The sequence below is a fragment of the Homarus americanus genome, unplaced genomic scaffold (genome assembly GCF_018991925.1).
Source record: "Homarus americanus isolate GMGI-L3 unplaced genomic scaffold, GMGI_Hamer_2.0 scaffold47254, whole genome shotgun sequence".
Lineage (NCBI taxonomy): Eukaryota > Metazoa > Arthropoda > Malacostraca > Decapoda > Nephropidae > Homarus > Homarus americanus.
Genome location: NW_024738685.1, coordinates 76,153 through 101,246, shown reverse-complemented (window position 1 = coordinate 101,246; position 25,094 = coordinate 76,153). Strand labels below are relative to the sequence as shown.

Here is a 25,094-nt window from a genome sequence, read left to right as displayed (position 1 = left end):
TCATCCTTACTAACTACATATATTTTTGTATTTTTATTTTATTACATACAAATACAGTAGCCTCTGGTCATTTCATGAAATTTTAGGCATTTTTTATTTACCAGATACCTTAATTATTTAATTTTTTCTGTACTGTATAGTGCGAGAATGTGTGTTATTTCAAGAGAAAAGCCAGGCTGGAACCATTTCAAATCAACTGCCAAGTCGATTTAACTACTGCGCATGAGCACCTTCCCAGTTAAAGTCAGTGTCATTCAGCCAGTGTTCACTCGGTCAAGGACAAATTCTCTTACTCCTGCAACTCCCCTTGAATTACCACATGCACCACTTACCAAGATGTCTACAGTAAACACTCACCAGCTTCCAGTTCAAGTGAAAAAAGAAGAGAAAGACATTTAATTTATATGAGAGAGTAAAAATTTTGGATGAATAAGACAGTGAAGTTTGTCAGTTGTGGCAAGCTAACACTGGGTAAATGAAAGCATGTTTTGCAGCTTCAAACTGAAGGCAGACAAATCTTTTATAGCATATGCACAACCATCCATATCAAGACCACCCAGCATTTATGGTTGCCACTGTACCAAAAAATGAAGGATGCTCTAAAGATTTGTGTAGTGGGCATGCAACAATGTAAAGCTGCAATGAAAGGCCTGATGATTCAGGCCAAGGCAATGCTGCACGACTCATTGGGGAGGCTGCATCAGCTGATACAGCTGTGGTAGAAAAAGTGAAGGGAGAACTGATGAAATGACAGAGGAGCATGCAAGAAACCCGTAAAAATATTTTTTGTTTTTTCCACTTATTTGAGTGTGTAGAAAACCTTTGTTTGGTCTTTATAGTTGTGATGGCAAAAGCAAACTTACAACATCAGGAACCAAGTCAGTTGTATACTGGATTATGGTTGTGCAGCTTGAGAAAATTTTTCTGTACAGTATTAGATACAGTATTGTATATGCTTTATTATCTTATGAAAAGCCCCCAAATATGGTCAATAATAAGCATTAATAATACATGTATACCCTGAAAATCCACATCCCAATAACCGCCGATTCACATAACCTCCGATTACATATAGGAGAAACACTATACCCCACAAGTTTCGTTGAAACCCCGGAGATTCGACGATCAGGAGAGGAGCAGCAGAGCTGTTTTGAATTTGGCGGGTGGATGTACGGTGCGAATTCTTGCCACGAGAGGGCTCTGCTCACTGCCTCTGACTCATTCCCGTCTCTGCACTAGTTTATACTTACCATGTGTCTCCGACTTCGTATTTTTTTGTTATTTCCGACTTCATGTGTTGTGCAATCAGGTCTAAACACCCCAGTGATAGTTCCTTTTGTGCTGCCCCTTTTAGGCAGCCTGATGTGATGTGATAAGGCTTAATGAGAGTGGTGATGGATCAGCAGAGATTGGTAGAGACTTGAACTTGTCACCCTAGACTGGTTCTACCATCCTCAACACAGGTAAATAAGTCTCAATTTATGTTTTACATTCCTTATTTAAGGCTTATTATGCTTGCTTTATATGTCTGCTTTATTTTCTTGCTTGACATTGTGCATGACATAGATATATCAAGGGTAGATGGGATTTTATTTATTTATTTATTATTTTTTTTTGGGGGGGGGGTGAGACCCCCTGAGTTTGTTATATTCTTTAGGGGTTAATTGCTTCGATAAATGGTGATTCACTAACCAACAATTTTTCACGGTCCCTATATGCATCGCTTATTGGGGTACTCTCTGTATGCCTGTGTATTAGCCTCTGTTTGACGCCACAACCGCATCCAACCCATACGAGCACGAACTGATCACTATAACAACAGCCCAGTCCCAACCATTGTAAAAATTACCAATAACTTGTAATCAACCAGTGTATTCACTCCCAGTCAATCTTACTTTTTGCACTGTCACTGTTGAAACGCCCTGTAGGTTGACCTTCTCCCCACCTAGTTATTATATATCATATTTGTATCACTTATGTTACTTGTATATTATTTGTAAATCAAGAGACCCATTCCCCAGTTATGCAACTGTATATTTTCAGCCTTCCGGCTGCCATACTCTTTCAATAAACCGTTAATTATTATTATTATTATCATCATGACAATAGAGATCACACAGGTGGAGGTGATGTCACACTGATGCGTGCCATAAGCACGAGTGATGTCACAAACGCGTGCTGTACGCACGAGTAATGTCACTGAAACACGCTCCATACGCACGAGCGATGTCACACCGACACGACAACAGAGACCACAGAACAGTGTAGGGGTTCATTACACAACTGCCAAGCTCATACAGTTGATGCCACAAACACTACCATGCCCCAGTGTAACAATTTAGCTGTTTTGTTTCCTTTTTATCTCATGGGTAGCTGTGGGCCCGTAGGGACAAAGTGTTTTTCTTTACAGTCGCTTAGTTGGTTATCTTAATTGTAAACACACTCTTCACTTCCTCTCTCCCTCTTACTCTCCTCTCTCCCTCTTATTCTCTTCTCTCCCTCTTTCTCTCCTCTCTCCCTCTTACTCTCCTCTCTCCCTCTTACTCTTTCTATTCTGCCTGTATCTTCACTTACACATGTTGCTGGTGCGCACAATTGTGCGTGGCGGTGACATTATGTTTTAAAGCACTTGAGCAAATTATGTCTTGTTTCCCTCATGTCAACTAACATGAGGACAGATGAATTTATATTAGTTTCTTCTAAGAATCATACCATTGATCCATCCAAGCTAAAGAGGGTGAAATTAATGATTCAAAAAATTATAACAAATTTGTTTATCCTCTCGAGAATTACAGTGTTTGTACACTGCTTAAATGCTTAACAAGCATTCTTTCTGCTCAGTAGCTTAAGCTGTGAGACTTCTGTCTTCATTTACTATTCCATTTTCATACATAATTCTTATTAGACAAAATTTTATTTACATACCTTTGCCCAGGAAGTGTGCTTTTGGAGCATAGCCTGTGTGACCACCAACATCCAAATGGCGATGGGAGATAAGAGCTTTGAATGGGTTGCGGATTACCAAGACGCCTTGATGGCTCAACTCATCCATGTGATTCTTTGTTCGCTGAAAGATATAAAAAATGCAAAATTAATTTTTTTAGATGACAGGTGCAACTATAATGTCAAAATAGTCTGTTACTAATTAGAAAAAAGTTGAAGCAAATGCATGAATACAACTTCATAACCTGAGTTAAGAGGAGCATGTTGATGTGTCTTGGATGTGTAGAGACTGGTGAGGATCCAGAAGGGCACAATAAAGGAACAAGTTTTAAGAGGCAGTTCAAAGAGCAGCAGGGCTCTCACTGATAAACAAAATTCTGGTAAAAGTGCTGTCATCAATGGAAAAAAAGGTGTAGAGCACTTAGTTAAAAGTGAAAGAATTGGCACTAAAGAGCAAGAGAAATATCCAAAACTTAAATATGTCTCAAATTGGTAATTGATTATTAATACAGTAATAGTTTCCTACTATGTTAGGACTGTTCTAGTATAGCCTACTCAAAATCCCTGTGGACAAATTTAAAAAAAAAACTATTACAAAAGTTAATTTTACTCTGAAGCATTAATTTGAATTTCTTTAATAAAACTACTTACCCTTTCTTCATGAGACAGTTTCATGGCATCCCCAGTGGTGTATCCGTGACTTTTCTGGAGAATCGTCATGCCAGAGTCATATACTATACCTTCACCATACATGCCTGCAACAACCAGAAGGATACACAATTATCACAATGAATTAAAACAATGCAATCATACAAAAGGACGTGTAAGGAGATGTATGCATAATAAAAATGAATATGTGTACAGGACTGGACACATTTCCACGTGCCCTTGGTTATGTGTAAACATGTATTCACATAAACATACATAAATCATTTCTCTAGTGTGGTTAACAGGAAGGAAGGATTAAAATATGAAGTCCCATTTTATGACAGGGAGGAGAAAGTTAGTGACTTATGGGGTCCATACTTTTACTGTACCACTAAATGTTATCTCTCCATCTCTCAAGTGTATGTTGCTTTGATAGTACATATGGGAAATAAAATGAGTCATTGTTTGCCCCCTTTTGTTCTTTATGCTAATATTCTAATACTGCACCATAACTATAACAAAGGCTGCAATAAAATGTAATATGGCTGTAAAATGATGCATTAGTCTAGAAATATACAGGTCGAGTCTGCAGGACAGCTTGTTCGACCAGTCAGATGGCCTGACTGACAACGGTCTCCATGTGCATATGTAGAGTAGCTAAAACAACTATCTGTGCAGGTGGGGGGCGATATGCTCCGAAATTTTACGTGTGACTAGTGACAGCCCTCATATACCAGAATTTTTTTGTTCATGGTCTAATATTGTTTCCCACAAAGTATGTACAGATAGTTGTTTTAGCTACTGTACAGTTGCCCACAGGTATTATGTTTCACCCCTAGGTGGCCTTTCCGAACATGTGGCAATGTTGGAATCGCTTTATGAATGAAATACATTACAGTATCACCCAAAAAATATATTGTTGCCAACTGCTCTCATCATGTTACCAATCCATTTATAAATAGAGTATAACATTACCACATGCTCGGAAAGGCCACCAAGGGGTGGAGCACATTCCTGAACATAACTCATATATGCACTAATGTTCCGTAAACAGACTTACGTATTTTTGGGTCTTAGAGAGGAGTAGGGGTGTTCCTTGTACGACTTACAAGAGTATTCTGCCCTCCTGCTGTAGTAGAGGGGGCCACTGAGCTATGTATGGCGCCTGGTTCTTATTAACATTCCAGCGTCTTCACCATGTCAACAAGCCTGCCTGGCACCTCCATTAACTACCTTTCTCCCTTTCCCTCCAAGTTCACTACCCAGTTGTCTCCGAAACTTAAATATCTCCTGGTTCTTCTCATTGGCGGTAACAAGTTCATTAGATGTTCAGGTTTTAGAGTAATGGATTTTACAGGTTCTACTGAATTGAAGTTACAAAAAGTTACCCTACCTTTCCTGGTGAGAGAGCTGTCATCATAGAGTGACCCTGTGAAGATGCCAGTAGCTCCTTCAATAAGATACCTAGAAGCAACAACAGGTTTTATATTAACAATCTGGGGGTAGTGCGATGGACTTTGATATCCTATGAAAATAATCTTAATTAAAAAGTACACTTCCATCAAAACATGTTACTGTACTCTCTTAACTTCACTACATTACCCTTTATCAACATAATGATAAATTTACAATATAGTACAGTACCCTTCTTTACCAGCTTGAGGTCTACATGGGATATACTTTAATCACCAAAATAGTATACATGTATATGGGTATTTTTTCAATATGGGATAATGTTAGTATAAGAGTAGTAATGTAAATGTAGACCATTCTTTGATAAAATCCATAATATACTAGAGGGGTGATTTCTTTAACTTGTGGTGTTTGTATATTGACAATTGATAAATTAAATCTCATATAGTACTAGAAGTTGAAGAAGGGATTTATATCAACTTAAAAGACTACTTGAAGGATCCCTAAGTTGATTTTTTTTAATATGGGAGCCAGTAACTTAAAAAAAAAATAAAGGTGCAATGTGCAAGATCTAGTAATGTTTGGACAGTTAAGACTCGAATAACGACGGTAATATGTCCTCCAATATTGCAGTGTAAGGTGTATCGTCATTTCATGAATCATTAATTACCATTATAATAAAGCAAAAATAATGAGATGCTTCCCCAATGTGACATTTTCATAACTTTTGTGTGGCTTTTTACCCTCTCTTTCCCCCAAACAATACAATTAATGAAAAATGCAAACTATAATCTTTATATAATGTTTATGAATGCACCTTATACAATATAAATCAATAATAAGATCACACAAGAGGAGATGCAACGCTATTGTTGTTGTCGTGTTTACACCCATAATGTCAGTTATCCATCTGAAACAAGAAAATAAGACCCTGGTTGTTGCTATAGTAAAATTAATGTAAAAAAATATGTTTGTTTTAATTAATGTTATTTAATGTACAGTAAAAGTAACCATTGATGTTAAAGAAAAAGAGAGATTGATAGTGGAACGGCAATGTATACTTGTGCCCTCAAGGAAACCGCGTCATTTATCTTAAGAATATGTACAAAGATTCATTAGTGTTTATTACTGAATATGTATTTGATTGAATTAATGTTTATGTATGCGAAATAAACAATGCAATTCATTAATAATACGTATAATATTAAAACACACGAGACGAGACAGCATTGTTTTCCTTCATGTTTACAACACCCGTGGCAAATGAAGATGGTTCTACTTCTACATAAGAAACTGAAGAAATAAGACCCTGGTTGTTGCTGTAGTAAAATTAATGTAAAAAAATGAATATGTATGTATTAATGTTACTTAATGTTAATAAATGGAACAATAGAAGTAGCTAACCATTAATAAAAAAAAAAACGAAATAGATTGGGAACGCCATCGTATGTAAGTGCATATACGTATGTGAAAACATCGTCATTTCTCAAGTACTGTACATAAGAATATGAAAGCAACGGTTATTACTGTTCATATATGTTTCAAATAATACTTACTAATGTAAAAAAAAAATTCTACTCACAAATGGTGGTAAAGTCTAAAACATAAGGACAGCCAATGAATATTGTGCGATTTTTTACTCAGATGATTTCGTCAATCAGGTTCAACTCTGGTTGAAGCTGAACATAAGAAAATAAGGAGTCTGCAATAGGCTGGTTGGCCTGTGCATGGCAGCTCCTGTCCACGAATCTATCTAGCCTTCTTTTAAAACTTTCCAGTGTTCCAGCACTTAATACAAAGTTGCTAAGCTTGTTCCACTCATCTACCACCCTATTTGAGAGCCAGTTTCTTTCCATCTGCCTCCTAAACCTAAACTTATCCAACTTAAATCCGTTGCTACGAGTCCTAGCCTGCTCGGATATTATAAGAACTTTATCTATATCTTCTTTATTGATTCCTTTCATCCACTTTAATACTTCTATCATATCATAGCTATTGCTAAAACTGTTACTGAACCTGAAGTTGTTGCTGAAGCTGCTTATGATACTGAATTTGTTGGTGTAGCTGAAGTTGGTGGTTTAGGCCTTTGAATAATAAAGCTGTCAAAAGAACCTTTCACAGCCTCTTTCTTTTCTTATTACCGTATACAGTACATCTGTATGTAGAGGTCCTATGTGTTTTTCACACCCCTGTTAATTTTAATGCTTTGTTCTGTTAATGGATCCTCTTCAGAAAATAATAATATATTCATTGCTTGCTCCATATAATATCCACAGACATCTCACCTTTTTCATATCGTTTAAACACATCTAGTTTCTCGGCGAAGCTTATACACTTTTTTTAGTTGTTGAACCAGCACTATCATATCTTGCTCTCTTGCTCATGTTGAATAGAGATGAAAAATATCCCGTAAGAAACCTGAGAATGTTTTTCTCCTTTTCCTGTTCAGATGCGTGAAAACAAAGGGCCCGCCAACTGCGACTGTTTATATTAGTGATGAAGGCATCACCCTCACAAGCCCGGCAGCCTCTGTGTGCAAAGCTTTTTTTTTTTTTTTACATAACAGGATTTAGTTATTATTTATATGAAAATGTAATTTTACTTTATTTTTTTATAATATTTTCGTCATAAATACGAAGAAAATAATTGTGTAAATTGAACTGGGTCCTAAATTAACCAGGGTCTTAAATATGAATCATCGTTATGGGAGGCTTTCCTGTACAGGTACTGTATAAATTGCAATTACATTGTCCCACTTTTTACGTTATACAGTATCATTCAAAATTTCTACAATTGACCAATTTGTGTTGTCACAACTTCACATTTCATTCTCAACAATACGCCATACCTATTGTTCTTCCCCTCTAGAAGCTTCCGACTTTCCTCATCCCCTGTTCACCTTCAGCTTTGTTTTGCAGTAGTAATATGGCTTTTATGTTAAAACAAAGTACCATTGTGTGAGGCATCATGTACCTGATCCAAGTGTTTCCAGAAGATGGGAAGGAGACAAGTGCTCGGGTGGGGAGTGATCCTGAGGGCTTGAAAGTGATACTGTAGTTGGCGCACTCCTCATTTTTTACCCATGGGTAATGCGTTCTGGAAACACAAAAAGAAAATTATTCGCTGTAGTCTCTCTTGGTTATAGGAACAACTCTTAACACCTATAATAACTGAATTGAAAGTAATTAACATGATTTATGTCATAAGAGAAAATTTGAGCCATTAGCCTTTATCCACTTTATTATCTAAGAGGTGGAATTTTATCATTTAGAAAACAATGTGGCTGGATTTCCTCAGTGGGATATTGTGATTCAACAATAATGTACTGACAATTAGTATTATAAGCTTATTTAAGATCTTGACCATTGGTCAATAATTCATGGAAAGGGACATGAAAAGCAAACAATCTAATCCTTGTTCTATGCTAATGACAAATGAAGTGTTTGAGAAAATGATCATCTAATACACTTAACCATTAAATAAAAGTCTTGGTGAATGAATTGAATGTCTTACAGCTTTATCTGCTCTTGACTCACAGATAATGTATCTTGGTGTACTGAATTAATAACTTAGTTACAGTAAAGTATCATCTTAAAGAACAGCTAAAATGAAACCTTATATACTGTAATTGTTTTTTGCAGCATTGGAAGATGTTGAGGTGCTGACACAGGCATTTCAGTTTTCCATACCAGTTTTGGTCAGTTTATAAAGACAATTAAATTTAAAACATACTGTACAGTACATTATTGCACTGTATTAAGACTGGTTAAATAAGCTAAAAATAAAATACCTGTACATGTAATATTTTAATAATCATGGCTCACAAGGTCACTGGGTGAAGCAGTAGCAAGATACTGATGCTAGGTTATTTTGACAAGGAACACTGATGTTTATAGTAACTCAGAGTTTGATCTAATGTCAGTAGAAAGAATTTCTTCTTCTGATAAACCTCATCAAAATTAAATCCGGTGAAAGCAAATCATCTCACAGTGTATATATGTACAGTGCAGTAGACTCACTGTTGATGTGTCGCTACAAAATTAAAACCATATGTCCTGGCTGGGCCTCGCAGTCTAGCACTGCATTACAACTAGTGGTGCAGTTTCAAGTACGTACTTACTGTACTGTATTGGATGCTTTTCACTATTCATGTTTATTATTGGCATACAATCATTATGTACACCAAAAACTGCCATTAAAAACATTGTAGCATTTTAAGATGTTTTGGGGAATATTTTTTTAAGTGGAATGTATTTCAGCTTTTTTAATGAGAGTCAATAGAAAAATGGGATCAAATTTGTGAAAGACTTTTCAGAAATGGAAACCATTCACCATCAGAAGACTAATTAAGAGGGAATAGAAAAAGTTGGGAATGAGCCATGGTGGGCACATGTTGCTCATACCCACTCTGGTAAAGAACCAACCCATCATTTGAGTATACCAATGAGGGGTCACCGAACACCTTAAGTCTGGCCTAAGTGACTCGTATAGTATCCCATTAAGTCTATGGGGTCATAACCCAGGTACAGGGTAGCCCCTAGCCTAGACAATGACCCAAACTCAGGAGGGTGTACAATGGCGTAAGCTAGAACTGCAAATGAATTTGCCGAGAATACGATTGCAGTGCACCAGCTCATTACAACTAGTTTCCTGTGCCCAGCCACTTCCATTAGTATATCATGCCAATGTTTTCTCCTGATGATCAGCTTGGTTGTGCAGGTGTAACTGGTCTCTGATTAATGCATACCAATATGTCAGAGACAAGGCTATACTGTACAGTAACTGTATTACAATTTATATTGCCATGACCTCAGTCTGTAGATCAAAATGGAGATGGTTATTTAAAAATACAAAATCATAAATACGTGTTACGTGGAATCTGTGGAAATAGATCTTATACATTTCTACTGAAGGTTTACTGTATTGTCTCTCAACCAGTAACCATTCCATTTCCAATTACAGTTAGTCCTCGCTTAACGTTGCCCCCGATAACGTTGTTTCGTTATAACGTCGCTATTCTTTAGATATCCATGATTCGCATAACGTCCCGCCAATTCAGTATAATGTCGTCATGGACTACTTTGTATGGCGCATCTCATCTTGATGCGTTACACTCCCACCTGCAGAGCGTCACGGCGTCCCCAGTCTTTGTCAGGCTACCACGCGTTTGTGCGTGTTAAGTGTTTTTGCTCTTAAAATTGTACTCTAACCATTTGAAATGGCTTCCAAGCACCCATCAAGTGCTACTGATGCAAGTGTTGTGAAGAAGCAATTTAAGACCATTAGCCTTGCTACAAAAATGGAGGTTTTAAACCGTTTTGAGAAAGGTGAAGAGGAGCCACCCGCTGGGTCTCAGTAACTAGCCTTCCTCCTCCTCCTCTCCCGCCATCCTCCTCCGCTCTACCACCCACCAAACACCTCCGTCCATCAGTGAGTACAATACAAAATTATTTAGTGTATATATATATATACTGTATATATATATATATATATATATATATATATATATATATATATATATATATATATATATATATATATATATATATATATATATATATATATATATATATATAGAAACCACAATGAAAACGTGAATAAGATAAATCTTGATAAAATCACAGGAAAAGAAACAACGGGCACTTTCGTCTTTTATTCCTGTTTTATATATATATATATATATATATATATATATATATATATATATATATATATATATATATATATATATATATATATATATATATATATATATATACACGGTATATATATACGGTATATATATATATAATTTATTTATTTATTTATTTTCTATAAAAATGCCATTGAATTTCTGTACTGTATATGTAATGTTTTTTATGGGGCAAAGGAAGGCTGGGGAACATAACTCCCATATTTTATCTATTTCTCATGGGAAAAATTGATTCCGTTAACATCATGGTTTTCAGGAATGGAACCACGACATTAAGCGAGGACTTACTGTACTGTATATGAGATTGAATTGGTGTAAACTCACAAATTAGAGAAAATCCTGTGCTGTGGTGGCCACTGCTCTGGAGGAAGCTTCTTCAAGGACACTGGGAGTCGTACTTGCATGCGTGGTGTTGACGTAATTCTCTCGCCACCGCCTTTTAGTGGAATTATTTGTTTCTTCGCTCGAAGATGCATCAAGTAAGCCTTCTCCTGCATCGTACGTAACTTAAAAAGAATTGAGTATTATTGTATTGGGAACCAGTATACAATGTACAGTACAGTATTTGTTAATTTGAATTACTCTCTAAATCTTAAGATTATACATCATACATTTTAAATTTCATGCCTTACAGACTTCCTCAGTGACCGACGCCGAGCTGTACGCTTCCGAGGGGCTGTCTCCACCTTTCAGTCACTCACCTGTGGCGTCCCCCAAGGCACCAAGATGGGACCACTCTGCTTCCTTATGCTCATCAATGATGCCCTAAGAGAAACTCCTGCTCGCTGGAAATATGTTGACGACTCCACCATTGGGATCAGCGTCAACAATTCTGCTCCCGACTATACCACCCTTCAGGATTTATTGAACAGTCTCCAAAACTGGGCCACCAACAACCATGTCACCATCAACCATACCAAGACCATGGTTATGCACATCAACCTCTCCTCCGACATTGTCCCACCTCCTTCCATTACTTTAGGTCCGAACACACTCCAGGTTGTAGATTCCACGAAGCTCCTCAGCGTCACCATAGACAACAAACTAAATTGGAAACCACATGTTAGTGAAGTTGTCAAATCCTCCAGTTTCCATCTCCGCCTCCTCCGCCGACTCAAGTCCCTCGGAGTTCCTGCACCCGAGCGCCTCAGTGTTTACACAACATTCATACTTCCCAAGCTCACCTATGCCCTCCCTACCTGGTCTTCCTCCCTAAATGCCACACAATGTAAACACCTAGAAAAAGTGCAAAAGAGGGCATGCAAGATTATCCTCTCCCCTTCCTACTCCACATATCAAGAAGCGCTCAACACACTGACCCTTTTGACTCTCACTGACCATCACCACGACCTCATCTGCAAATTTGGTAAGAAGCTTCTACACCATCCTGGACACCGGTTCCTACTACCACCTGAGATCCCTAGCCCGAGAATTGCTGTTCGACACCACAACCGCATCCAGCCCATACGAGCATGAACAGATCGCTATAAGAACAGCCCAGTCCCAACCATTGTAAAAATTATCAATAACTTGTAATAAACCAGTGTATTCACTCCCAGTAAATACTACTTCTTGCACTGTCACTATGTTGAAATGCCCTGTAGTTTGAGCTTTTCCCCATCTAGTTATTATATATCTTATTTGTATCACTTATGTTACATGTATATTACTTGTAATTCGAAACCCATTCCCCAAATATGTAACTGTATATTTTCAGCCTTCTGGCTGCCAAGCTCTTTCAATAAACCGTTAATTATTATTTATTATTAATTATTATTATTATTATTATTATTATTATTATTATTATTATTATTACGCACACACACACACTTCACAGTAAATAGGAATACAGATAATTGCGAAATAGTGTTAATTACCTGGTACTATAGTAAACTTACCAGTATTAAAGAATAAGTATTCACCACATTACTGAAGGGTTTACTGAAGTTTTCAACCCAGAGACTGACTATTCTACTGTACTGTACTATAATACCAGTTACAGAACTTTAATTAGGACTTCAAGCCACAAGAAAAATATAAATAGAATACCTTTGAAACTCTCTCCTCCGCTACTTTTTTATCTTTGGGGTTCATGTTTGCCAAAAGGTTCTTTTGGTTAGTTGTCAGTTTGTATCCATGCTGGAGGGCTGTTATTGCTGTCTCTTGTGCCTTCATAACATGTTCTACTTCCTTTTTGTTTCGAGGAATGTCCATTGCCAACTGTACCGTACAAGAACAAAGTAATTAAATAAGGTAACATATGTTTGGAACTAAAGAGGAGAAACAAAGCCTCACCTTAAACAAGAACAAAGTAATATAAAGGAGGATCACAACTTGCATGGAAGATGGATTCTTGAAGTATGCTAATTAAGTGAAAATTCATGCTACTTTCCTAGACTCTCCATGCGAACTCAGACACCACAGTAGTACTGTACATAAGTACAACTTACTAACCCTGCCGAATGATGTTGGGTGTGGCCTTGTATTCCTTTTAAATTGTGCGCCATTCTTTAAAGTGCCAAATGAAAGTAACATTTAATAAGTGAGGGAAAAACGATTTGTGACAACTCCAGGCAGTTGTCTCCCAGCCCTGCCAAGCAATGTACCTCAGTTGCTCAGTAAATGAGATATGACACTCACGTCCTGGTGTACCCCCACCCCGCCCCAGGTGCTACCCCCACCACATCAAGCGCCCCACCCACCACATCAGGCGCCCCACCCACCACATCAGGTGCCCCACCTACCACATCAGGTGCCCCACCCACCACTCGCCAGGACCCGTCTTTGTACCAGTGGACTCCTAAAAGTACCTAAGACTTTTTTTATTATTTTTTCTTCATTTGGGTGGTTGCCATAAAGAGTGAAGCTGTTCATCTATGATGGTCGATTACGTCACTTAGTCACTTAGGTGGCCCATATAGGACTTTGTCTTGCATTTCCACACACTATAAACTACTTTCAAAGAAACCGTAATAACAAAAACCACAAATGACTTTTTTCTGATTTTTTATTTTATTTCATTTAACTGTATTTTATTTTAATTTATTTTTTCTTAGTTTTTGGGGTATGCAAGATTAGCCGATTGGTGTAATAAAAGGGTTAATACCCTTAGCCCTTTGGCTTCGGGAGGTTACCCTAAGCTGGATAAAATCGTCTGCCAGCAGCCAGAATAAAATGGTAATGTGGAAAGTGCAGCGAAAGGGTTAAATATAACACACACAACTGTAATACAGTATGCAGCTGCATGAATGTTGCATGTAGTAATCTCCCCATTAGCCAGGTTTGAGAGATTTCCAGGTAAGGAGACGAATTTTCTTATCCCATAGAAAAAATCGCGCATCCCGGAAGTTTCCTGGGTACAGTTTTGGTGTTATAGGTCAGGGGTCACCAAACTTTTTTCAAAGTGGACCGGATAACTGAAAGAATGACGAGCGCGGGCCGCATAATCATTCTGTTCAATACTTGCAAGTTCCATACGTTTTATCAAGCAAATTCAAGTACCGTCGGCGGGCCTGATGAACTGACGTCGCGGGCCGGATTCGGCCCGCGGGCCGTAGTTTGGTGACCCCTGTTATAGGTGAATGTTAAAAATAAGTTACACTGACAGAAAAACAAATGAAAAAGTACTAAAGTTACCAAAAAACTTTAAGATAAATATGTACAGTAGAGTATATATATATATATATATATATATATATATATATATATATATATATATATATATATATATATATATATATATATATATATATATATATATATATATATATATATATATATATATATCATGTAAATCACAATGAAAACGTGGATAGATAAATCTTGATAAATCTGCGGGAAAATGGAAATATACCTTGCTTTCTTTATTCAAGCGTCTTGAATAAAAGAGCGCTAAAGCTATATATATATATATATATATATATATATATATATATATATATATATATTACAAAACTTTTGTGACAAAAGGGGAATGTTTTGAGGGTGCCACAGGGAAATTTGGCCAAGGAGACCTGGCAATATTCATTCCAGATCTCAGCTGGGTGCATGAAGTGAAGGCCAAACCTCCCAGCACTCCCAATAGTGCCATACTGTCCAGGCATATCTTGACATAAGAGCTATATCAAAGCCAGGTCAACCAGGCTTTACATGACATAATATGTATGGCATGGTTCCAAAGGGGTTAAATTTCTCAAAAATCTAAAATTCAAGACCGTTTTCTGATAACCAAATGAGTGACAACATTTCTTTAACAGGCCAATATAATTTTAGTTTTGAGGATACATCATCTGAACCTAAAGTACAGTACAGTATTAATAACCCATCCCACTACTGCACTGCACAACAAGCCTGAAAATCACTTGCCGGAATTTTCGGCTGTGAGAGGAACGGCAAACTGTACGGGCCGGACGAAGAAGGAACAGCTGCAGAGTGCGGGGAATTTTGCTGCAGGTTCTCTGGTCCTGTGGAACTCAAGCTGGGGTTATCCTCTGGAGGCGCCTGACCAGAATGTTTAGGCCCTGTGTAGTCGTCGGTTTCTTGGATGCGACGTATGCCATGCGAGGGGCTCCGGTGAAGTGTTGCGTCGGGGTGCGGAGTAAAGGCAAGCACCAGCAGGCACAGGGATGCCCCTATGATGAGGGTGATGAGGGCACGGTGTCCCTTATTCCATCGGCCCACACGAATCATCCACAAAAACCCTGCAACACCAGAAGACAATGTTAGTGCTTAACAACAGTATTGATAAATTAAGCTAAACTAACTCTACAACAATTTTGGTAATCCAGTATTTACTCTTAAGATACCAAATGATGGTGGAAAAGAAAACTGGCACACTCAAACTTTCAAATACATAAAACAAAAAGGTTACAAATCAAATTAGAAGTTTTTTCTTTCAGACAAATGATTACAAGGTTACAACGTTCTTATAAGTGTCGTTGGCTCAATTCCGGTGCATTCCCAGTCCATCCAGCTGGTGCTGTTGGTAGTACCAAGGATAGTTCACCAAGCACTTATTTTACCCACAATGCACAGATCGGTGACATCACTGTTGTAAATACACGTCATCTGGTGAGCTTCGTGTGTGCCCGCATCTGTTCCCAGGAACAATGTATCTACAATTATGCTTATTTGTGCAACATACAGGTGCACCAGTAATGCTCAGATCCCAAGCAGAGAGTACATCAAGTATTACAGATTTCCCAGAGATAAGACAACTTATGATAAATGGATAAATGCCTGCAAATGCTCTGAAAATATCAGGTCCTCCAGAAGACCGTGACATTGTTATTGCCACATCTGACAAAAGAAAACAATAATATTTCCCCATATATAAGAAAAACCAGAGTTACATCACTTAATTTATTGGCAATGGTCGTGATGCTTAATGCCTAGAGAAACTTGTTTTAAATATACATTGTAAGGCAATAGCCAATTGTCCAAAGTACCCTCAGACATTCACCTTGCCATATCTGGCAAAAGGAAAATCTTTGCATTGCTAAGAAGCTCAAAATTTGAGTTGCTTCCTCCATGTCTTCAGCGAAATGCCTAGAAAACCCCCTCCCAGGTGTCTGGTGAAGGGTCCGTCATACGGGCGTTGAAGTGGGTTGAGGTGAGCATTGCACCTGATGAAGACATACTCAGCAATGAGTAGTGCAGGAGGGATGTGTTCAGGGTGATGGGAAGGCTGGCATGGGGCAGTAGCCTTGAATGCAGAAACTGCCTGTCGTAGTGTTTGCATTATATTGTGATAGACAGCAGGAGTGAAGTGGTCAAGGTCAGGAGTAAGTGAGAAGTCCCCAGGTAGGCGAAGGGGCTCGCCTAGGGTGAGTGCAGTCCATGTCCTCTTTGTGTGATGCGCGGATGCCAAGGAGCACTAAGGGTAGAGCATCCGTCTAGCTGTAGGGGTCGTGCTGTGCCTTGATGGCGTCCTTCAGCTGATGATGAAACCGCTCTACCATGCTGTTGGCCTGAGGGTGATAAGCAGTAGTGCGGTGCCTGGTAGTAACGAGGAACTGCAGGAGACTATGCCAGAGTTGTGACTCAAACTGGACTCCTTGGTCAGTGATGACAGTAGTGGGAGGACCGAAACGGGAGACCCAACCAGACAGGAAAGCAGGGACGGTTGACTCTGCTGTAGCATTAGGCATGGGAATGGCTTCTGTCCACCTGGTGAAACGGTCAATGCAGTTGGAGATGTAGGTGTTGCCGCAGGATGCTGGACGTGGTCCCAGGATGTCGAGGTGCACTACCTGGAAGTGTCCTTTGGGTATAGGAAAGGTTTCTAAGGGAGCCTGGGTATGTCGATGTATCTTTGACGTGTTGGATGTCGTTGGTGAACTCCGAGATGTAAGCCAATTGGCGAAGAACGCGAAGTGTATGAGCCCCGGAGGCTGAAGCCAAGGCATGGATGAGGGGTTTGTTATCAGTGAAGATGGTGAACTGAAGGGCCTCGAGGAAGTGCTGGAAATGCTTGACAGCCAGATATATGGCCAGGAGCTCTCGATCGAAGGCACTGTACTTGAGTTAAGGTGGGTGAAGCCGCTGTGAGAAGAAGGCAATGGGTATGAGAGTTCCATTGATCTCCTGTTGTAAGACGGCACCCACGGCAGTAGAGGAAGCATCTGTTGTGAGTGGTCTGGGCGATGGGGGCAGGGTGCGCTAACAGGGTAAGGCGTGTGATGTGCTGCTTGATAGTGATGAAGAGACTCGGGGTGATAAAAGTTCATTGAACTCCTCGAGCAGGTAAGAGAACTCGTTGGACGGCTAGAGACATGGGATGGTGTCGGTGACTGAAGCACGTGTACCCCAGATCGTGTGTGATGTAGGCTCGTGGATGAGGCAGAGGTTGCTTGAGTCAGTGACGAGCTTTTGGAAGGTGAGGAAGTTGAAGTCAAGGAAGGGTTGAGAGATTTCTGCCACCATGAAAGACCAGCACAGAGTCTTGGGAAGACCAAGGTCTAAAGCGAGGATGTGTGTGCCATAGGAGGCAATGGGGGTATCGCTGGCGGCGAACTATCATATGAGGGTTACTTTGACATGTCTTGCGGTGAGGGAGGGATGATGCTGACTGATGCCTCTGTGTTAATGAGAAATTTCCTGCCGGAAATGCGATCAGTGATGTGCAGCAGTGAGACTCCTGAAATAACGGAGGTTGTGGCGTCTACCAATCCCCGGCGACGTCATTTCCCAAGTAGTTGTAGGGAGCCTCACAACGGCTAGCGTTAGCACCAAAGTACAGTATTGATGGAACCAGCAGAGGGTAGGTGCACTGTGCTGGGAGCTGACGGCAACCTCTGAGGCAGGACGGAGACATCGGGGCTGGTAGGACACAATGCATGGGGCAGGAGCAGCAGCAGGCTTGGAGGAGTAGAGCTGCTCGAGGGTGTCCAGCCTGCAGTGTAGAGACTGTAGCAGGTCCCTCATGTCTTGTGAGATGTTGCTCGTCTGAGGAGCGTTGATCCGGTTGACGAGATGGGAGCTAAGTGATGGCGTGGCCACTGAGTTGTCCGCAGCAGCATGGCGCACAAAAGTGTATTCATGGAATACGCTGTCTGCCGTGGCTGCAGAGGTTGTAGAGTAGTTCAGTGCTGACAGGGCGAGACGAACTTCTGCAGGGAGCTTCTGAGCATGAAGCTGGCACAGAACAGTGTCAGAAAGCATGTCGGTGTGGGGAGAATTCAGTCCCTGCATCTCATCCCAGAGACGTGCAGTTGTTGAGTTGCCGAGGGACATACCTGATAGGTCTTGCAGGAGACTGGTGCCAGACTGCTGGTATCGCCTCTTGAGAGCATCTCGTAGAGGTGCGAATTTGTTGTCATCTGGAGAGTTGGTGATGACTTCTGATACTTGTGTGGCGACTTCTGTCGGCAAGGAACAGACCAGGGTGACGTACTTCTGTTCGTCTGTGGCTGTTGAGCCGGTGAGAGCTGCCTCCACATCATGTACTCGCCAGACTTCAGTGTTGTGATTGAAGACTGGAAGAGAGATCCATTTCTCGTCCATCCTGTGTGAGTGCATCACTCCGGGGTCACCAATTGTAGTGTAGTATATGTGGCGCAGTTAGTTAAAGTTCTCTTTCTTACGTGTCAGCTTTCTCTTTCCTTAGGGCCACATATACACATTCATAAAGGAGATCTCGCACTCAGGATGGAGGTGAGAAAGGAAACTCACAATAGCGTTTTCTTTACATATATTGTATGTTCAGTACACTAAGATGCTGGGGAGTTGCTGTGTTGTAGAGGAGCTTGTTGAGAGGAGGTCTTGTCGGTTTGAGAGCGTGGAGTAGTGGGAGGGCAGGGATTAGGATTGGAAGTACTTTTATGGCAATTTGGGGGAGAGGAGGATTGGTTTAGGATCAAGGAAAAAGAGGGAGGAAATTTGAAGGAAAGTAAGAGATTGACAGCATCCGGGCTCAACCAGATATGCTGAGGTATAATATTATATTTGAACTTACATCTTGCGTGATTAGGTACTAGCTCTCAAGCCTTTTTCATTCAGTTAAAAATATGTTTATTTTTGCAGTAGCCATTGTTCCAAGGAAGGGGTGACGACCTCTAGCCAGGTTCTTGTGGAGCTGGCTGAGCAACGTATCCTTTGTTTTAATAAGAGTGGAAGGAAGGGGCAAGAAGACAAGTGTTGGAGAGGCCAAGGATAGTGTCCTTTGGTAACTCTCATCTTTTTAATGAAATTTGTTTCTGTTTTAGAGAATTGAAGCGTTTTGTTTATAGTAGGGAAGTTTAATTTCTAAGAAGAGGTGTAGGATCCAACTTGCTACTTTTGTTCACAAGGAGGTGGTCCTAACTTTTTGGTTTAATTGAAAGATTGAAGCTTGACCTGAAGGTACAGTATTTATTGGCTTTACAGTTCCTTCACGGCGAGGCAGGTGGGTATTTATGCGATTATCCCTACTCAAGATCTCGAGTTGCGAGATGAAAGGCGCCGCTGGTTGGCTGTGGCAAGGGCGGTAGCTGGCCAGTTAACGAGCGATTCAGGGGCAGAAGCTGTGGTCTGGAATTTGCTGCGGAGAGGACGGCAGGTGGCCAATCAGCGAGCGGTTCAGGAGCGGAGGCTGTGGTATGGAACTCACTGCTGATTGGCTGAAGCGAGGACGGCGGCGGTTGTAGTGAGAGTAAACCACTACACAGTCAGTCATGCCTACTGGGACAAACTTTCACTTTCTTCATGCTATATAAAAAGGAGCATTTTCTTGTACTGGATGCCGACAGGACCGAGATCAGTGTGAAATGTGATGATTCATGTGCAATGTGGATCTGGTGGATTACAAGTTCTGCAAGGAACAAGTAACTACAAGCAGTGAGTACCATTTTAGAGATTCAACACAATTCAAGGGACTATAACTCAGTAAGGGTTGGTAAGCATGCTATATCGCGCTCAGTACCTGTGAACCTAACTTGGTATTGACTTGACTTATCCAACTTGTATTATACTTTTGTTTTTGAAAATCAATATGCACATAAATCTGCAATTGACTCATAACAAATATTATGCGATTCTTTCAATGGTTGGCATGATATTATTTCCGGAATCATAAGAACATAAGAAAATAAGGAGTCTGCAATAAGCCGGTTGGCCTATGCAGTATGCATGGCAGCTCCTGTTGAGAGTTACTACCACTCTCTATCATCCATGAATCTATCCAGCCTCCTTTTGAAACTTTCCACCGTTCCAGCACTTACTACAAAGTTGCTAAGCTTGTTCCACTCGTCCACCACCCTATTTGTGAACCAGTTCCTTCCTATCTCCCTCCTAAACCTAAACTTATCCAACTTAAATCCGTTGCTCCGAGTCCTATCCTGCTCGGATATTATAAGAACTTTATCTATATCCCCTTTATTGATTCCTTTCACCCACTTAAATACTTCTATCATATCTCCCCGCACTCTTCGTCTTTCTAGGGAATGCAAGTTTAGTTTCTTTAACCTATTCTGATATGGAAGGTTTCTAAGTCCCGGAATCATTTTTGTCATTCTTCGCTGCACGAACTCTAGTGAATTGATATCTATTCTATAGTAAGGGCACCAGAACTGAACAGCATAATCGAGGTGCGGCCTGACTAGCGCAAGATACAGTTGCAATAAGACCTCTGCACTCTTATTACTTACACTTTTAGATATAAAACCCAATACTCTGTTTGCCTTATTTCGAACATTAATGCACTGTTTTCTAGGCCGTAGGTCCGGGCTTACAAGTACCCCTAGGTCTCTTTCACAAGTCGACTTCTCTAGGTTGATGTTGTTAAGGCTGTATACATTGACAGTATTTGTTCTTCCAATATTAAGTACGCTGCACTTGCTGGTGTTGAATTTCATTTGCCATTTTTCAGACCACCCTTGCAGTTTATTTAGATCCTCCTGTAGTGCATTTGCATCCTGCCCTGAATTAATCTGCCGCCCTATTGTGGTGTCATCCGCAAACTTGCTCATGTCACTGCTGATCCCAGTATCTAGATCGTTTATGTAGATTATGAACAAGAGTGGGCCTAGTACTGACCCCTGGGGAACCCCACTGGTTACACGGCCCCACTCAGATTTAACACCATCTACGCTGACCCTCTGCGTTCTATCGGTGAGCCATGATTTTATCCAATTTAAAACTTCCCCTCGATACCATGAGCCTTAACTTTTCTCAAAAGCCTCCGATGCGGTACTCTGTGAAATGCTTTGCTAAAGTCTTAGTAAATAACATCGTAATTTTCGTCATTATCTACTACCTCGAAGACTTTCCTAAAAATCGTCAGCAGAGTTTGTTTGACAAGATTTTCCCTTTGTAAACCCATGTATAGAGTCGTAGATTAATTTGCTTTTCTCTAAATGCGATCGGATGCTATCTGCTATAATTGATTCAAGAAATTTCCCCACTACTGACGTCAAACTGATCGGCCGGTAATTTGAAGCTGATGCCCTGTCTCCCTTTTTGAATATGGGTACTACATTTGCCTGTTTCCACAAACACACACACACCATTCCTTTCTCCCCCTACACACACCTCCCCGCCCTCACATCACCCTCCCCCGCAACACCGGACGTGGGATCTGGTAAGGCAGCACTGACGGCTATCTATGACTTTACAGACTTGTATTTCTGTACCACTACGTCAGTGGAGGGGGAGGGTGTGGGTAGTGTGCGAAGAAGGGTGTGTGTGGGGGAGAGGAAAGCAGGATGTGGGTGTTGTGTTGAGGAAGAGGGAGAAAGGCTTGAATTGTGTATGAGGAGGGGAGAAGGGTGTGGGTAGTGTGTTGGGAAGGGAGATGTGGGTGGTGTGAGAGGCGGGGAGGAAAGGAGCGAAGGGCGTGGGTGGAAGGGGAGGAGGGCGTGGGTGGGGTGTGGGGAGGGATGAAAGCTGGTGTAAGTGATGGTTGTTAAGTCTGGCACTCATCGTCCGGATTCTCAAAGGTTCGTACGTTAATAATATCCGTTTAACTTGTGAGAATGAACCTAACTTAACCCACATAAGATAAAGGACACAGGAAAAAAAATCAAAATGACAACTAAAGCGCACGAAGACTCCCATCGTTACTAGATATTTTACCCTGATCTAAGCTAAAGGAATAAAATGACGCATGGATGAGCACTAGAATCATGGTTGGTGATGATGGTACTGGTAGCGGCTAGGAACAAGGACACCACAATGATATTATATTTAGTTTTTGTTCGTTCATGGAAGGCTAGAAAAAGGGCAAGGGGGGACTTCACACGTATAATAAATCACTTTCTTGGATGGACACAAAAAATCTCTCTCCTACTGAAAAATTTATTTGCATCATGTATACACCTTCACACTACAGATATTGTGTTTACTTAATTTACGATTTCTTCCATTAAGAATCGAACATTGGAAATTCGTCGTAGTGAGCTTACGAGAAACAAGAATAGTTCAGTTTGGGTTGTTCTTCATCTGGAGTGTCAAGCTATAGTAATTAGTAATATTATTTAATACTATATGCAGAAATAGTACATTTACATATATCTAATTGTATAAAATATCTCATTGTATATATCTCATTGTATAAGATATCTCATTGTATAAAATAGTAATATCCAATGTACTGTAATATACCCATGTTAACATACCTGTATATATGTGCTCAAGATTAAGCATTAGAAAACAACCATTAAGAAGGCCCAATATCAAATTCGCCTGCTGTATTTGGATGAGATATGCCAGTCTATCAGCACAAAAAATATTTATTAACTGCATTATGCAAATGTTTTAAGTCTAATATACCCCATAAGACTTTCCATGATCCCACATTTTTGCCAGGTGAAAAATACATATTTCATACAAATAGTTGAAAGACTCGACAATCCTAAGATTATACCAGATGACCCAAACACTGACGAACTGAGCCGGGCAACAGTGGCTGCCTTGTGACGTCAGTTGTTTACGTTTCTTCAGAAAGAACGTAGCTCAGTCATCGTGTGAAGGATTACCAAAGTATACTGTTTTCTGTTGTTTTTTCACTCAGCATGTAAACTTTGTGATAAACCTTTAAAGCATACACTTGAACACTATATTATTGAATGTGACACTGTCAAAGACTTCAGGCCACCTGACTTACTGTATCTTGAACTATGTAATTACTTCATTGAATCAGGTGTGCTTGAGGACATTCTTGCTGTTTATCCCAAATTTGCTAGCCCACACTGATTAGTCTTCAATTAGAATATGACTCCAATGTATGTGATCCACTGACCCATATATGCTGCTGGTGAATGTGATGTATTTCCTTCTTTGTGTACGAACCTCTGTCCTGCGTGGCAGTGAACAGTGGCATTACCCACATGAATCTGACCTATATATAGTGTCAATGAATATGATGCATTCTTTGTGTACGAACCTCTGTCCTGTATGGCAGTGAAAAGTGACATTACCCACATGAATCTGACCGACGTATATGTATGTATGTGTGCGTGTGTGCATGTATATGTACGTGTACATGTATATGTGTATGTATATACGTATATGTATTGTATATGTATGTGTGTGTGTGTGTGTGTTTACATATATGTATATGTACTGTCAATGAATATGATGCAACTCTTTGTGTACGAACCTCTGTCCTGCATGGCAGTGAACAGTGACATTATCCATATGAATCTGACCTCTATACATTTATAGTTGTTAATGAACATGATGTATTTCTTTGTGTGTGAACCTCTGTCCTGCGTGACAGTGAGAAGTGATACCACCCTCAGTGTCAAGACCTGACTGAATTACTCAGAATAGGCAAACTGTACTACAAGCTCTGCCAATAAATTTGTTAAACTAAAAATGTTGTTTTTTTGGGTGATTTTACTGCAGTTAGTTTTCTTCGTCATTTATACAGATAAATGCAAATTCCTTTAGATGGAAGCTAACGTTCTGAGTCGTATATTGTAGTATCTCATTGCAACATGATAGCCACGTTAGTAACCATGACATATAAATGAACAGAAACATTAAACTAAATCATGAACGTATTCGTACATGTTACATAATGTTAACCTGATATCATAAAGGTATTACATCAATATATTTATCTTTATTAAACTATACCGATACAAATATGACTGCCAGTCTAAAATATACTTTAGGGGTGGGTTTATGGGCAAGATAGTGGGGCTTCTAACATTAGGAGCATTTAAAAGACAGTGGGCTCCTAGCAGGTGAGGGAGTGGGTTACTAACATACAGGTGGAGGAGTGGGTTATTAACATACAGGTGGAGGGAGTGGGTTACTAACATACAGGTGGAGGGAGTGGGTTATTAACATACAGGTGGAGGGAGTGGGTTACTAACATACAGGTGGAGGGTGGGTTACTAACATACAGGTGGAGGGAGTTACTAACATACAGGTGGACTAACATACAGGTGGAGGGAGTGGGTTACTAACATACAGGTGGAGGGAGTGGGTTACTAACATACAGGTGGAGGGAGTGGGTTACTAACATACAGGTGGAGGGAGTGGGTTACTAACATACAGGTTAACGACTGGAGATATCTCTAACATAACGCGATAAAATTGGAAAATTAAAGGGGGTTTAAAAACTGTGTATGTCACGATAATAATCACCCAAGATCTCTTAAATGCATAGATAAGGATAAATTTAAGTTCGAGAGCTGAACAGTACACAGGTAATTATCATTTTTTTTTATTGGGCACCCCTCTACATCCTGTGTAAAGTGAAGCTCAGAAGCGTTTACAGAGCCCAACACGGAAGCATGCTAAGTTCATGCTTGCCTTTATGTCTCATGAGTTAAGGACGTAGAAGTCTGAAGGGTCAAGGGCGTAGAAGCCTGAAGAGTCAATGGTTTTTGTCATCAAGTTATTGGAAGCTCCAACAACTTTACCTGAATACGAATTCGCAACTTTTGATTTACAACAGGTACCTACTTTA

At 40.0% G+C, this 25,094-nt stretch overlaps 1 protein-coding gene across 3 annotated transcripts in view; it reads right to left on the bottom strand.

The window, feature by feature from the left end:
* LOC121874310 overlaps positions 1-25,094 on the bottom strand; it is a 90,119-nt gene that overhangs the window by 7,871 nt on the left and 57,154 nt on the right. For all 3 annotated transcript variants that reach the window (XM_042378409.1, XM_042378410.1, XM_042378408.1), the window contains 7 exons: positions 15,062-15,396; positions 12,746-12,916; positions 11,021-11,202; positions 7,978-8,100; positions 4,985-5,055; positions 3,595-3,698; positions 2,926-3,067 (listed from right to left, as the gene is read on the bottom strand). In XM_042378409.1, the coding sequence (XP_042234343.1) occupies positions 2,926-3,067; positions 3,595-3,698; positions 4,985-5,055; positions 7,978-8,100; positions 11,021-11,202; positions 12,746-12,916; positions 15,062-15,396 (1,128 nt within the window). The remainder of the gene's footprint in view (positions 1-2,925; positions 3,068-3,594; positions 3,699-4,984; positions 5,056-7,977; positions 8,101-11,020; positions 11,203-12,745; positions 12,917-15,061; positions 15,397-25,094) is intronic.